This window comes from Schistocerca gregaria, chromosome 3 (genome assembly GCF_023897955.1).
Source record: "Schistocerca gregaria isolate iqSchGreg1 chromosome 3, iqSchGreg1.2, whole genome shotgun sequence".
NCBI classification, from domain to species: Eukaryota; Metazoa; Arthropoda; class Insecta; order Orthoptera; family Acrididae; genus Schistocerca; species Schistocerca gregaria.
The window spans coordinates 516,112,736-516,129,401 of record NC_064922.1 but is presented as its reverse complement, the minus strand read 5'-3'; the positions used below and the strand labels follow the sequence as shown (position 1 = coordinate 516,129,401).

The 16,666-nt window shown below is 39.7% G+C and overlaps 1 protein-coding gene across 3 annotated transcripts in view; it reads left to right on the top strand.

Annotated features, from left to right (window-relative positions):
• The window catches only part of LOC126356176 (N-acetyl-D-glucosamine kinase), a 199,925-nt gene that overhangs the window by 140,437 nt on the left and 42,822 nt on the right, over positions 1-16,666 (top strand). For all 3 annotated transcript variants that reach the window (XM_050006938.1, XM_050006939.1, XM_050006940.1), the window contains exon 5: positions 14,915-15,025. In XM_050006938.1, coding sequence (XP_049862895.1) covers positions 14,915-15,025 — 111 coding nt within the window. The remainder of the gene's footprint in view (positions 1-14,914; positions 15,026-16,666) is intronic.

The following is a 16,666-nucleotide window of genomic DNA, read 5'->3' as shown; positions in this document are numbered from 1 at the left end:
ACTAATGTCATAAAAGTATTTATTGTAAGTGATATTGTATACAGCTGATTATGGAACACCTTGCAGGAACCTAGGGAGACTGACACTTACGCATGGACAGATGAACCTACTGGATAGCTGCATGTGTTAACATGCCACTTCCCGGATTCAGATTAATGATGAGAGCCAGTGAGCCGGCCAGCCTGCTTATTATTTGTAGGTGTTTTCCCACCCGACTAGTTGAACACCAGGCTGGTATGCATGTCCCACTTCAGTTACACATTTCACAAATATTTTCTAAATGTTCATTTCACATGGGATAACAGTAGACACAGACAGGTGGGGTACACAAATTCCATAATTCCATCCATGGGGGGGAGGGGGGGGGGGGCAGGAAGGATGTCTGTTCACCCTCTACCACTAAGATTACTATATGAAAAAATTAACATGCTGACCCTGTGAATATACAGAATAAAGTCTAAGAAAAATAATAAAAAAATGTATATGAACAGATGAGTCACAGCATGATGACAACTTCCTTAATAGCCTGTTGAACCACATTTGGAATGTAACACAGCAGCAATTCTGCATGACATGAATTCAACAAGTCCTTGGTTGATTTCCTGACATATGCAGTGCTTGATATTTCTGCACAGGTGTGGACGTAGAGCTGATGGCCTCTTGCAATCATGAATCTGGTGCCCAAGATATCAGTGTGAGTTCACTATCATGCACATCAATCATTGTAGTATGATTATGTCATTATGTCATGGACATTTATCCTGCTGAAAGATGCCTTAGCTGTTAGAGAAGACATAGAAGGCAAAGGGATGCATTTAGTCCACAACAGTGTCCACGTAATCCACCGTTATTGTGCTGGTTCAGTTACTACTACAGGTCCATTGAAAGCCAAGGCGAATGTCCCTCACAGCACAATACTACCACTCACTGTCCTGTCTTGTGGTGAGGTGCATGTTTTGAGCATGTGGATATGACACTCAACCTGGTGTAACAAAAATTTTAATACGATGTGAAATGTTTCCATTGGTCCGCACTCCAATCTCAGTAATTCAGTGACATTGCAGATATATTGACTATGTTTTTGGGCCAACATGGGGATGGTATCCCATGTTCAACAATGTGTGCTGAACATTGTGCTCTAAAACAATTGTATCTGCACCAGCATTATCCTCTGTCATCAGATCTGCCACAGGTGGCCACTTATCCTGCTTTACAGAATGAGAAAGCCTCTGACTTAAAAGTTCTATGATGAGGTGCAGATGCCCATCACCTTCTTGCCTACTTGTAGTTTCACCGTCTTTCACCAATATTCCATAGATGCTCAAAACAGTAGCAGGTGAACAACTGACAGTTTCTTCTATTGCGAGATGCTTGTTCCCATGCCCTGCCCTGGGTCATACTATTTGCCCTTTATCGAGGTTGATTATTGCAGTGTATTTCCCCATTTGTGGTCCTCAACATTACTTGAATGATGCCCAATTCCTCTCTGCTACATACTATAAATGAAATGTATGTGACAACTGGGGACCTCAGTTCATTCTTAGCGTCCATGGTGAACAGTTTTGTGTCTTTTATTTGTGTATTTATTTGTTCAGTAAAGTACAGTCTACCATACTGTCTCATAACTCATTTATATTGTACCCACACCATACTTGACTCCCATAGCGGTGATCCCGAAACTTTATGACAGCCAAGTATGAGGTAAGTTTCGTGCCGACACAGCTATTACATGAGGACAGTGCGACCCTCGTGTAACCATTGTGTGCAGAAATTCGCACATCATGCCTATAGTTTCCATTCTGGACAGTTTGTGGTTCTCGCCCGACTCTCTGACTATGTGCAGCAATTAATTCTGCAAGTGATGTGATGCAATGGTGTACTTTGACTTTTGAAAATAGTGCCAAACAGTTGAAAAGAAACAGTCTGCCTTGGGACCTTTCAGAGTATGGATACCATACCATAATTGTCTTAGCAGCAGGATTGCAAGTTTCCATCCAGCACCAATACCGGTTATGTGGGATCCAGCAGACCCAATGGAGCACACCCACTGAGTATAGTTGCTAGTGGCTCAGTTCCTCAAGTGCCCTCTGCTATCGCAATGTAAGAGGGATGGCGGCAGTGTCTCAGTACACTTGCATTTGGAGCCACTTTGCTACAACACGTTCTTCGTGCTTCTTTCTTGTCACTCGATAGCTGGACTCTATTAGGTGTTGAATCTTTGTAATGAGTCTTTGTATGTTTGGAGAAATACAAGTTAAGTAAATCTTCTGTTTGTTGTGTTAACTTGTTTATTAATTATTTCTGCTCCTGTCCAGCTTTCCTACGATGACAGTTGCCACACCACTCTGTAGCCCACCTTTCCTTGCCACTGTGTACAGAGTTTTACACAACATTCTGACCCTGCAAAAATACTTTGCAGTGCTGAACTGTAATAGTCTGACTGCCTGCATTCGCTTTCATTTACCATGGACATTGTGTCTTCCATATCGCGCATGAATTTGTCCAACCCGCCTTTGCTTCCATCAGCTGTCTGGATTTCGAACACTGGCACCACACCATGTACGTACGTGGAACATACTGAGTTTCACCTCGACCCACCTCAAGCCTGGTCGACGGTTGTCAACAAACCATTTGTAATGAATGGAATAACAAATGAACAATTACATTGACAACTTTCCATCAAACACTGACAAATCACTCATATCATTGATAACAACTTCGATAGCCATGTGCCACAGAATCAGCCTAGCTTGCTTCCTTCCCATCAGCTGCTGAGCTTGACAGACTATTCCTGATTACTTCTGACTCTGACGTCACTGTGCCAAGCCGGAGCCGGAGCAATGACCTTCATGGACATCAACAAACCCCCACTTCATGCCATCCACGTTGTGCCTGCGCCTGCGCAGGACACTGCAGAGTATGCTGTACACACACCTGTGCAGTACACTGCCATCTTCAACAAGTTCATCTGTTCTGAAGACTTCTAGTCACCTTAATGTTCTACACAGCAGCAGATCTTCACCCACTCTACCGATAATGACTGTTACCAGATTTCACATCCCAATTACACACATAAACATGATCTTCTCATTGACTTGTACTCTGACGAGTGTTCCACAGAGCTTTTGACTCTGCTGGTCCCACTTCTGAGAGCTGTGTTTCCAACCACACTGCCTGCCTCTTCACACATCAGTTCCAACATCCATCTTCTACTACTTGGTGGCAAATCAACAAACACCTAACCTACGGCACTGCAACTACATGCTGACAGCTCGTTGATTACAGTACATGGATCCATGAGCTGGACCTGACAATGGTCACTGTCTCCCCACCTCACATGGACTTTCTCTGTTAAGGACATCATTAAATAAGACCTAACGATGGATCTTTTATGCCAGTTCCACCTCACGGGCTGCTGCATCCCAGGACCTTTCACCCTGGCACCTCCAGCTCTAGTTGGTACATCAGCTATTGAAGACAAAAAACAGGGAGACAAACACATATCCATTGACACACTCATGGAGTGTGGCTTCCTCAGATGACAAGCTCTCGGTGGTTTACAACACTACTTTGACTGCCTTATGCTGACACACTTTGTACAGAGAAAATGTTGCTTCTGAAATATAACAACAACATTTCCTCTGGTCCCTGCCATGGTGCATCAGCAGCTCATAGCCTTGACACACAGCTGTCATGGCGACAAGAGTGGGAGTGCACGGTAGGCCGTGGTCCCACTAACCAGTCTCACCCATCCAAAGTCTGATACCCATTCATCGTTCCACCGAGCATCCATGCTGTCACTCTCCCTGCACACATGGAGAAGCACACATGTCAGTACACCGCACCCTGCTTGCCAACCAACAAGCCTCTCACTGGCATCATCCGTCATGTGCCTCCAGCTGTACAACTCACACTTTTACCATGTCTCTTCTGTGTGAAGAGCTCAGCTAGCCCTCTGCCAATCTTCACATAACAACACTGACCACACCACGTATGTTCACCTGGTTCCACATTCAACTATTACACACCTACAACAGTTTGATAAAATGCTTTAGGATGCCATATTCAGGACACATTGGTGGAGTTGAACATAACACTACACCTTTTTGACTACATTCAATTGTGCAATTCACCTTCAACTGTCACTAACAATTTTGGTGCCTCTTCACTATAGGAATTCATCACAACGTTGCAATTGAAACACCACCCACACTTCCTTCAGCAATGATCTGAAACACATTGGTATCCATTGGTATCGTGCACTACTGCCTGCCAACAGCCCCTGCTCTGCCTCGGATGGCCTCTGTGGAGACCTTGTCCATCGAAGTTAGTTCCAGCAAATAAATTAGCCACTCACATCAGCTGCACTTCCCCATCAACAAATGCCATCAGTTTAATTTGATCAAAGTATCTCTGGCATGCAACATCATTCGTCACCAACCCACCTCCCCTCTCCCCAATCTATTGACTCATACCACTGGAATCGTGTGGAGACACTGGACACTTCCTGTGTCCGATACAACAATACCATCTGTTCAGCTCTCATGCCACGCTCATTGCGACTTTGAGAAATGGTCTAGTCATATTTCACAAAAGTACCAGCCATGACACAATTGGTTACATGCATCTGCATAGCGTCACTTTGAGAAGAGGCCCAGTTTTGTCTCGTAAAAATGGGAACAAGGAATACGCATCTGTACCCATCATGTCAACAATCGCAGACCCCACTCTCATTTTCCCTTCCATGCTCTGCACACTGAGCACACATTACTGATGTACTATAAGTGGAATATCTGTGACTTGGTAAGAGACTTCAGTTGATTCTTAGCACCCACATGTGTGTCCATGTTTGTGTCCTGTGCGTGCATTCATCCAGTAAAGTGTAAGTCTAATGTACCATTTTGTACCTCATTTCTATTGTATCCAAACCATACACGATTTCCACAAAAACATTGTCCACATTTGCTATGTGTGCCTATGTAGAGTTCACAATGTAGTTTTATATTGTGGTATAAAAAATTTATAACAGCTTACTGGCAGACATCAGGCAGGGAATTGAAAATCCCCAGATATTAAAAATCAAGTTAGTTAATTAGTTTCACATTCCATGGATCATTTGCAAGACATTCTACATACACATCACAAATTAATTTTTAATTATACCTGCTTACTAAGCATTTATAAAGGCATTTTCCAGACGTGAATTAGTAATTCCTATCCACAATCTTTTACACATTACAGTAGTAGAAATTCTTCTATGGAATAGGGAATAGATGTAGTTGTCAAGGAGAATGAATCATGCTACATATACATTGCAAATTAAATTTTAAATGTTTCTAGATGCTGAACATTTATAAATGTGTGGTTTTTCCAGATGTTAATAATTCCTACTCATCACATTTTACACATTACAGCAGCAGTAATTCTTCTGTGGAATAAAAGGAGTTGTCAAGGAGAAACTTCTTCAGTTTCTTTTCAAATTTTATGTTACTATCTATCAGCCATGTTATATCACTGGGCAAGCTATCAAAAATTTTAGTTATAGCATTGTGCACACCTTTTTGTACTAAAGACAACCTAAATTCGGAGTAATGAATGTCATTTTTCCTTCTGGTATTTTAATTATATATTTCCCTGTTCCTTTTGAACTGCAGTGGATTATTTATAACAAACCTCATGAGGGAATAAATGCACTGTGATTCAGTAGTCAGAATGTGCAACTCTTTAAACAGATGCCTACAAGATAATCATAGATCTGCACAACATATTATTTTTACAGCTCTTTTTGAGCAATGAAGATTTTCTTTAATGAAGATGAGTTACCCAGAACATTAATGAGTGAAAATATGCCAAATCAGCCTACTGACTGGTCTCTCCTCAAGATTTGCAATGATTTTATGTGCAAATGTGGCAGAACTAATTTGTTTTAGGTGTTCCAAAATATGCTTTTTCCACTTTAAATTCTCATCAACATGGGCACCTAATAATTTTGAAGTTTCTACTGTATTTATTATTTCCTAACCATGTGTTATCCTTATCATTGATGTAGTACTCCTACAGGTGCAGAACTGAATTTGTTGTGTCTTTCGAAAATTGAGGGTAATAACATTTGTAGAAAACCAGTCAGTGGTACTTTTATAAACATTATTTACTATTTCTCCTGTTTCTGCTTGGATTAATTATGATACTAGTGTCATTTGCAAAAAGAACTAATTCTGCTTCTTGTATATTAAGTGAAAGATCAATATGAGGAACTATGGAAGACTTAAAATGGAGCCAATACATGATTCCTTCCCAGTAGTTTAATGTCTCTGGTCTCTAATGGTTGAGTTAACTACATTCAAGTTTCTGCATTCTTTTGGTTGGATATGATATTATCCATTGGTTGGGTTTACCATAAATCCCAAAAAAACTTAATTTATGTTGGAGAATGTTGTGATTCACACAGTCAAATGCCTTAGATTAGGTCACAGAAAATACCAACTGGCACTATTTTATTATTTAATGCTTGTAAAATTTGGAGAGTTTACATGCAAATGGCATTCTCAGTTGAAAAACGTTTCTGAAGTCCAAACTGTGATTTGCTGAAAATATTATTGTTTCTTAGGTGGAATACTATTCTACACAGAATTACTAGCTTTCGCAACCGATGGTTGCTTCTTCAGGAAGGAGAGGGAAAGACGAAAGGATGTGGGTTTTAAGGGAGAGGGTAAGGAGTCATTCCAATCCCGGGATTGGAAAGACTTCCCTTAGGGGAAAAAAAGGACTGGTGTACACTCGCACACACATACACACACATATCCATCCGCACATTAAACCAACGCCTCGACGAGCGTATCTCAGAAGATATAAACTGGGTGACTATACCCTTCACATTGTAGGTTGTAATGGAGCATCGCGAGATACACGATTAACCCCTGCAATATAGTTATATATAATTCTGCTCCTTGCTTGGGATCATAAAAATAAACTCAACAAAAATGAAGATGTACACCACCACCTCACCAGAAACACCGAGAAATTAAGAATTCTGCAGCATAACACAACTCAATATGAGAGAAACAGTGGTTGAATGGCAATAAAGTTGTACAACTCTTTACCACCACACATTACTAATGGCAAATTGAAGGATAAGTTTAAACAGTCAATCAAACAACTGCTCTTAGAAAACCCGATATATTCAATCAGAGAATTTATTTCAAACGAAAATAATTGAAGCAAACAGGCATAGTACACTAAAAGAAAAATGTTCACAGGTATAGAGAAAAAGAAAAAGTAAAATGAGTTAACTTCTTAACAGCATTATATTTATCTAAAAATTTGTTTTTCTCCAGTATTATTGTTGTTAATTTTTTTTTATAAATGGAAACAAAACGGGATCTAGAAAATTTATGTGCTATGTGACTGTATTATACTGTATATATAAAATGATATGAATATAATAGAGGGAAACATTCCACGTGGGAAAAATATATCTAAAAACAAAGATGATGGGACTTACCAAACAAAAGTGCTGGCAGGTCGATAGGCACACAAACATACACACAAAATTCTAGCTTTTGCAACCAAAGGTCGCTTCTTCAGGAAAGACGGAAGGAGAGGGAAAGACGAAAGGATGTGGGTTTTAAGGGAGAGGGTAAGGAGTCATTCCAATCCCGAGAGCGGAAAGACTTACCTTAGGGGGAAAAAAGGACAGGTGTACACTCACGCGCGCGCGCACACACACACACACACACACACACACACACACACACACACACACACATATCTATCTGCACATACACAGACACAAGCAGACATTTGTATAAATAAAATGATGGACCCATAGCACAGAATTATTGCAATTAAATGTTCTGTAATTTAGGTACATAGAACATGTATGCCTCATAAAATTTTGTAACTATGATGTTAATTTTCAGAAATGTTGTGGCTAAAATGTATTAGTTATCTTAGCAAAACTATAGTTAGAATCAGTAAAAGTTAATGTATTTTATTGGAAAACTGACAAAGCAAATATGTATTTGGACTTACTCCATAGATGTACATCGTAAGCTGCTAAATAAATAAATAAATAAATAAATAAATAAATTTCATCTACTGTCAGTGCATCATGTCCATTCTTGTGTACAGGATGTCGTGTTGTTAATAGGTGTTCTGTTCAGTGTGTGTAGTAGATATTTGAAATTGGCTTGTTTATGTGTTATAGGGTGATTATATTGATATGACTAATTGTGCTGGTGGTTGTGGGCTTCCTGAATATTGAGAAGTCATATTTGTTGTTTCTCTTGTGCATGGTGAGGTCTCAGAAATTAATTCTTTCATCCATTTGTCTCTTGATGGTGAACTGTATTTGTGGATGGATAGTGTTTAAGCTACTATGAAGTTCTTTTATATGAGTGTGTAGTTCGTCTGTTAGGCAGATTACATCTGCATAATGGCACCAGCATTATATTTTGTACTGCTTTAGTTTTAAAATTTTGTCAAAAATTTGGTTTTCTGTGTGATTCATGAATATCTCAGCAAAGAGGCCGGGAATTGTGGATCTCATAGGTAGTCATTGTTGTTGAGAGTGAAACATGTTGCTGAAGAAAATAGTTTTGTTTTCTGATGAGCATGATGTGATTGACATCACTTATATGTTTGTTGCCAGTGTTGCAGATGTTGTCCCATAATGTTGACAGCTTCTTCTGTTGGAATGTGTATACACTTGGAAATTATTTCAGATGAGATTAATGTTATTACGTTTGGTATGTTCCATTTCTTATTCTATTTGTTAGTTCACTTGAGTTCTTTAGGCTTCTGTTTTCTGTGTATTTATATATTGTGTGTATTTGTTTGACAAAACAGTTGGTTGCTGCTTTGGTGAAGTTGAACATAGATCTTTTTAGGATGTTCAGTTTGTGAATTCTAGGTAATTATTTCAGAGTTGGGGCTTTGTAATTTTTATGTATCATTCTTTCAGTGTGTGTCCGTGTGAAGATTGTTTCAATGTTTTTCAGAGTTTTCTGCACATTTCCTTGGTATCTGTTTTTGGATCACTTGTTAGTTCTGTTATGTTGTTACTATGGATGAATTGTAATGTCTTGTCAAAGTATTCTGTCTCTTTCTTGATTCCAACTCTGTTCCCCTTTCAGCCAGCTTTAGCTTTTCACTAGCTGTCTGTCGGTCTTTTCTTCGATTGTGTTTGTGTTTTACAAGGGACAATCAGAAATGACTTAAAATTCTTTGTAAATACCGCTCAAACTATGGGCCATCTCCTAGGACATTGAACTGATTCTAGTGTACAATACAGATGCTAGATGGCAGTTGTGAATACAGTGTGTAGTGAAAGGACAGCATTTGTTGCTATTAAGTAGAGAAAGCTATTGACAAGATAGAGGACTACCATGGACTGTATAGTTTTTGTGGAAAGAAAGAGTCAAAACAACAGCTATTTATAAACTTTTAATTGTGGTTTGTGGTCAGGAAGCTCGTGCACAAAAGAATGTTTACAATTGGATCACTGGGTTCAATAGTGGAAGGAATTTGTATGAAAGAAAGTGAGTACTGATCATCCATCAACATTGCAGTCTCTGGAGAACATTGAGGTTGTGTCAATGGCAGTGTGCACTGTGACACTCTTACATGACTTAGAGACAGGATTCAGCAAAGATGGCAAGGAAAGTGGCCAAAAGAAGTTCTCCTCCAGCACGACAATGCATGGTCCTACATCAGCAATGCCACTGATTTCACTTTTATGCCACACCTGCAATATTCACCAAATCTCACTTCCTATTATTATACTTCATTCGATAATATGAAGCACTAGCTGTAAAGTAAGAGGTTTGGCAACCATGAAGAATTACATGCTGCTGCTGCTGCTGTCCATGAGTGGGTGCCTGGTACCATGAAACAGTGGTTCTAGAACACAATAGTGAAGTTGCCAGGGAAGTGGCAGTGGCATATTGACATCGGTGGGGAATATATTGGAAGATCTCATGTATGTTGACCCATGTTCATTAAACTATAAGGTATAAGAACCTTCTTCTTCTTCTTCTTGCACTATGGCCTCTGTAGGACCATGGGTTGCCCCTTTGTAGACTGCAGTTTCCTCTTCTTCTCCCAGAATCTCTTCATTCTTTCTCTTCTTCTCTCCCGCTCTTCTTCCGGGATCTTCAGTGTCCATTTCTTGTGTCGGCTCCACTGGTGACACTCTAATCTTTTCCTGTATTCTTCTCTGTCATTTATCTCCGGCATATTGGTCGGTTTATATGTGTTCCTTCAATTTTCCTTTCCTTCAACCTTGATCCCCCATTCCAAATAGTCCTCCTGAAGTTCAACAACCCACTTGGTTCCTGTTTTTCCCCTTGTCCTCCCTGTTGTTTCCCACACTCTCTCCATCATTCTGTCCATACTCATCCTAACTACATGTCCAGCAAACATTATCATTTTGAGTCTGATTTCCCCGGATATTGTTCTCATGTTCCAGTACAATTCTTCTCTAGGTCTCCGCATCCACCTCTCTCCACTTCTTTCGGGACTTAGTATTTTTCTCAGTATTTTTCTCTCTTCTTTTTCTTGTTGTTCTGCCCCATTTCTTCCTAGTGTCATCATCTCAGCAGCATATAATACTGCATTCCTCACCATTGCCTTGTAGTGGCTTATTTTTGCCTCTGTGGATATATTCTTTTTATTATATATTTCTCTCATCATGCAGAAGGCTGACCACATCTTCTTTATCCACTTTGTTATTCCCTTCTTGCTCCTGTTCCTTCCTGTTATAAAATCAACCAGGTATTTAAATTTGTCCACCATTTGGACAGTGCCTTCTGGTGTTTCCCAGTCTGCGGTGGTATTTAATGTCTTTGTCTTGTTATAGGCGATCCTCAGTCCCACCTTTCTGGCTACGTTACTTAAGTTGTCGAGTTGTGGCTTTGTGTCTTCTTCTACCTCACTTACTGTTGCTATGTCATCTGTAAAGGCTAGGCTGTCCACTTGAGCCCTGTTGTCCTTTTTGTCCACCATATGGGTCTTTGGCATCACCATTTCCTCGTTTATTGCTCTCCACTGCCTGATCACTTTGTCAAGCCCTATATTGAACAACAATGGTGACAATCCATCTCCCTGTTTAACACCAGTCGTGATCTCAAATTCTTCTGACAGTGCTCTTCTGAATCTCACCCTTGCTTTTGTGTCTGTCAGAATTTCTTTTATGAGTTCTTGTGAAGTTCGATCAATTCCTCTGTTCTTCAGGATCCTAACGAGTCTGTCTGTTGATGGAGTCACATGCCTTTGTGAAGTCCACTAAGGTTATTACTGTCTTTTTGATTTTTAAGGCCCTATGTTTTGTCAGTTGCTTCAGGATAAATATCTGTTTTATACAACCTCTTCCCTTCCTGAATCCCACTTCGTAGAAGCCAACTGTACTTTCAACCTGTTCTTCTACTCTCTTGAGCAATAGTTTTGACAGCACCTTGTATCCGACCTCTAGTAGTGATATTCCTCCGTAGTTGTTTGCATCTCTCTTATCCCCCTTCCTATGTATTGGTATTACAATGGCATTCTTCCACCATTTTGCCAACTTCTTTGTTCTCAAGATCTGGTGAATTATGTTGGTCATGTTGTCTATTGCTTTGTTGCCTCCCCACTTTATCATCTCGGCTGCTATACCATTTTCTCCAGTTGCCTTATTATTCTTTAGATTACTTATGGCATGTGCGACTTCATCCCTGGTTGGAGGGTGTAGCTCTCTCTCTCTCTCTCTCTCTCTCTCTCTCTCTCTCTCTCTGTGTGTCAGTCCCCAGTTCCAGCTCTTCTTCAGGTGGTTCACAGTTTAGTAGGTCATGAAAGGTATAAGAACCTATTACATTAAATCGTTTTTGAACGCTCCTTGTATTTTGTGGTTGTTTTGCTGTTTCTGATCATGTGTTTTTACTTCTTGACAACTACTTTTCTAGTCAGATCTGCATTGAATTCAAGTGTGTTCAGTCTTTCCTGTTGCTTTATGATGTGTTCGGTTTCTCTTATGAAGTCGTCTATTATTTTGTGGGATACCACAGTGTTTGTTTTATGTTTAGGACCCTTTTCAAGTGGACTGCTTTCTTGTTCAGATAAATGGGTGTCTGATTAACCATATGAATGAAAAATAGAAAACATCTTGTTGTTTGCAGATGATAGGATGTAAAATGTATGGCAGATATAAAGCTGCCAGCATACACAACTAATAGCATCTTATGAGGTAGGGGAGTAAATAAATAATCACATTATTTCCACATTTAGTATCCTAGACCAAAATCTTTAAGTGCACTGTAAGCAAAAACATATGCCTGTACTCCATGATGTGTATACTGTTTGCACCATATTTACCCGATTATAATACTAGGTCTTTTCCCAAATTCGTCGCTCAAAAAATACAAGGTTGTATTATATTTGCAGATTAAACTACTGCTGCTGAGGTCAACATTTTTACACTGTTTCATAGAGTGAACAGAAGTCGCCATACATCTACAGATGAAGCTTTGGCTATTGACATTATGCAGAGATTTATTTTGAAAAATTTGAAATGGCAAGGGTCAGCAAATGCTGTTTGCGCTCAAACTGGGTCAAGATTTCTAAGTGCTCTGTACAGAATAGATGTTACTTGAACAGTCATGTGAGATTTGACTGACATGGTGCTAGTGCAAGGGATGTGCGCGAGAAACTGAACTAGCTACTTCAACAATTTATTGCTCTGCTTAAAATTTGGCAATATTGTGAAACACAGGAGGAAATAGCACTAAACTCTATCATTTTATAAATTCTTATTTTATCTGAACAGGTTTTCAACAAAAGTTCTCATACTGAGAGACTGTTTTGATTATGAGAAATTTGGTGACTGTTTACGTATTAGAATATCAGGTAAAAACGTTACCAGCTTTACTGAGCTTTTAAAACATGATGTGGTGACATTAAGATGAAACAAGAAAGAAAATTAGTCCAGAATGAAAGGTTTACAAATGGAATAAATCATATTAAATTGACTCATTGTTGTTGTGAGAATAAATTACAGTGGCAAGACCCATAATGGACATCACTAGATTGCAAGATGAGCAAAAGTTCAAAATTTTGACTGAACCATGTTTTCAATCATTTATTTATGTATTAGTTTATTTTGAAAAATTAGGATACAAATTTATTGATGCAAATGAATGAGCAAGCTGTATTTGGCACTTGATTAATATACGCAAATACAGAGCCCATATCACAAGAAAGTTTGAGCAACATGCGTGTATGAAGAGCACCAAATATCAGTTCTCAAAGTCAAATATTTAATGTCTCTGGCAGTGACTATGTTTTACAATATAAATGATCTCATTGTCACATGTTCATTACTATCTATTCCAGCATGGCTACGACACTTGCGCTATTGTGATCTTTCCACCCAGTATCAGTTTTCCTGAACTCTAGAGATGGGAATTTGCTCTCCAACATATTCCCACAACCTGACATACTCCTATATTTCATCCCCTTGTTTCATTATTTCTTGTTTTTTATGCATATGTTTTTTATTTATTATTTCTTCTTTAATTATTTTCTTTATTGCTTTTTCATCTTTATTCTTCTCCTTGTCCCTCCTCCCTCTCTCTTTAATTGGTTTTTCATCCTTCTCATTTTCTGACTAGTTGTTAATTGTGCTCTTAATTTCCTTTCTCTTCCCCTAATTTATCTTTACCTCTCAGTCTGTCCTCATCATTTATGGACTGAAGCTGGCACAGTCACTCTTTGACTCCCTCTTCCACCGTCTCCATCATTATCTTTGTCTCTCCTTGTCCTCACAACAGATGGGATCAGAATCATCCATGAGTCTGTGACCTATCTTCCTTTTTAGTATTTGCCACCCTATCCCTCTTTCCTCCGTGGGGATGGAATTAATAGTTTTAAAAGTTTTATATGTGTGTGTTGTCAGCAGTACTAAAACTTTTACTCCTAAAGACAAATATTGGCCAGCAATTCTTTCTATCAACTTTATAGACTTCGTAACTGAATTCTCCTTTTGACATATTTAGACATTTAATGCCATTGTGCTTCATGTAAATTTATAACATCCTACGAAGTCATCTTTCACTTTATATGCTGATGAGATTTTTTTCACGACAGCTGATATTTGCTCGTTTTATGGTTAGTAGCATGCTAAGAATAAAGTTTAAAATCTTGTTACTGATAATGAAAGCTGTGTCAATATAAGTGTTGTTTCAATTTATTTTACTGAGATTTATCTGAATTTATGTTTATTATTACTAAACATGTGTTAAAAAAACTACTACTTAAATCATTTTTGTTATCACATGTGCTTTATAGTTTAATCTTAATTTATTTAACCAAAATGAATCTAATCTAATCTAATCTTGCTGGAACTGACAGTGATTATAAATAAACCTTCGTTCAGCATGAATTATATCTTCTAATTTCTCTTAAAGAGCCTTCAAAATGTGTTGTAACTTTTGAGTTTTTAAAATTATATGTTAATTCGTATGTATTGCTTGCCAGGTCTGACAGCATCCTCATTCTGAATATGTTTCTCAATGAAAGAAAGAAAAATTCACAAATGACAGAAATTTTGACTTTTATTCCCATTCTGTCGGACTCCACAATATTCTTCACTGCTATGTAAATTGGTATTATTTTGGAATCTTATCTTGAAACCATTTTCAAACCTTTGGGTAGACCATTTTGTTACAGCCATCCATACATTTCCCATTACACTTTCAAAATGCTGTGAAAGTAGTCAACATAACACCATGATTTAGTCTCTGACTAATGTTTGTGATACATATGTGTTTAATGAACATACCATCAGCTGGATTTCAAATATTATCAGTAAAAGGAAAATACTTTCTTATGCTAAAGCTTTGCCGTTTGTGTTTGAATCAAAAAGTTTCTTTTCATTGTGGTACAGGTGGGATGGTACTGATAGCTGGAACTGGCTCCAATGCTCTTCTCTTGAATCCAGATGGAACTCAGAGCAGATGTGGTGGCTGGGGCAACATGCTGGGTGATGAAGGAAGTGGTGAGGCTTCAGCATCTTTACATATTTTTAATCATATAGGGTTATTGCTAACAAAAATTCTTATCCTAATGTTGTATATAAAAAACAAAGATTCCAAGACTTACCAAGCGGGAAAGCGCCGGTAGATAGGCACAATAAATAAAAAACACACACAGAATTTCGAGCTTCCGCAACCGGCGGCTGCTACGTCAGAAAATAGGGAAGGAAAAGGAAAGATGAAAGGATGTGGGTTTTAAGGGAGAGGGTAAGGAGTCATTTCAATCCCGGGAGCGGAAAGACTTACCTTAGGGGGGAAAAAAGGATAGGTATATACTGGCGCGCGCGCGCGTGTGCACACACACACACACACACACACACACCACACACACACACACACACACACACACACACACACATCCATCCATACATACACAGACACAAGCAGACATATTTAAAGGCAAAGAGTATGGGCAGAGGTGTAAGTTGAGGCGGAAGTGTGGAGGCAAAGATGATGTTGAACGACAGGTGAGGTATGAGTGGCGGCAACTTGAAATTAGCGGAGATTGAGGCCTGGTGGATAACGAGAAGAGAGGATGTATTGAAGGATAAGTTCCCATCTCCGGAGTTTGGATAGGTTGGTGTTGGTGGGAAGTATCCAGATAACTCGGACGGTGTAACACTGTGCCAAGATGTGCTGGCTGTGCACCAAGGCATGTTTAGCCACAGGGTGATCCTCATTACCAACAAACACTGTCTGCCTGTGTCCATTCATGCAAATGGACAGTTTGTTGCTGGTCATTCCCACATAGAAAGCGTCACAGTGTAGGCAGGTCAGTTGGTAAATCACGTGGGTGCTTTCACACGTGGCTCTGCCTTTGATCGTGTACACCTTCCGGGTTACAGGACTGGGGTAGGTGGTGGTGGCAGGGTGCATAGGACAGGTTTTACATCGGGGGCGGTTTCAAGGGTAGGAGCCAGAGGGTAGGAAAGGTGGTTTGGGGATTTCATAGGGATGAACCAAGAGGTTAGGAAGGTTAGGTGGACGGCGGAAAGACATTCTTGGTGGAGTTGGGAGGATTTCATGAAGGATGGATCTCATTTCGGGGCAGGATTTTAGGAAGTCGTATCCCTGCTGGAGAGCCACATTCAGAGTCTGATCCAGTCCCGGGAAGTATCCTGTCACAAGTGGGGCACTTTAGGGGTTCTTCTGTGAGAGGTTCTGGGTTTGAGGGGATGAGGAAGTGGCTCTGGTTATCTGCTTCTGTACCAGGTCGGGAGGGTAGTTGCGGGATGCGAAAGCTGTTTTCAGGTTGTTGGTGTAATGGTCCAGGGATTCAGGACTGGAGCAGATTCGTTTGCCATGAAGGCCTAGGCTGTAGGGAAGGGACCGTTTGATATGGAATGGGTGGCAGCTGTCATAATGGAGGTACTGTTGCTTGTTGGTGGGTTTGATGTGGACGGATGTGTGAAGCTGGCCATTGGACAGATGGAGGTCAACATCAAGGAAAGTGGCATGGGATTTGGAGTAGGACCAGGTGAATCTGATGGAACCAAAGGAGTTGAGGTTGGAGAGGACTGGAGTTGTTCTTCACTGTGAGTCCAGATCATGAGGATGTCATCAATAAATCTGTACCATACTTTGGGTTGGCAGGCTTGGGTAAC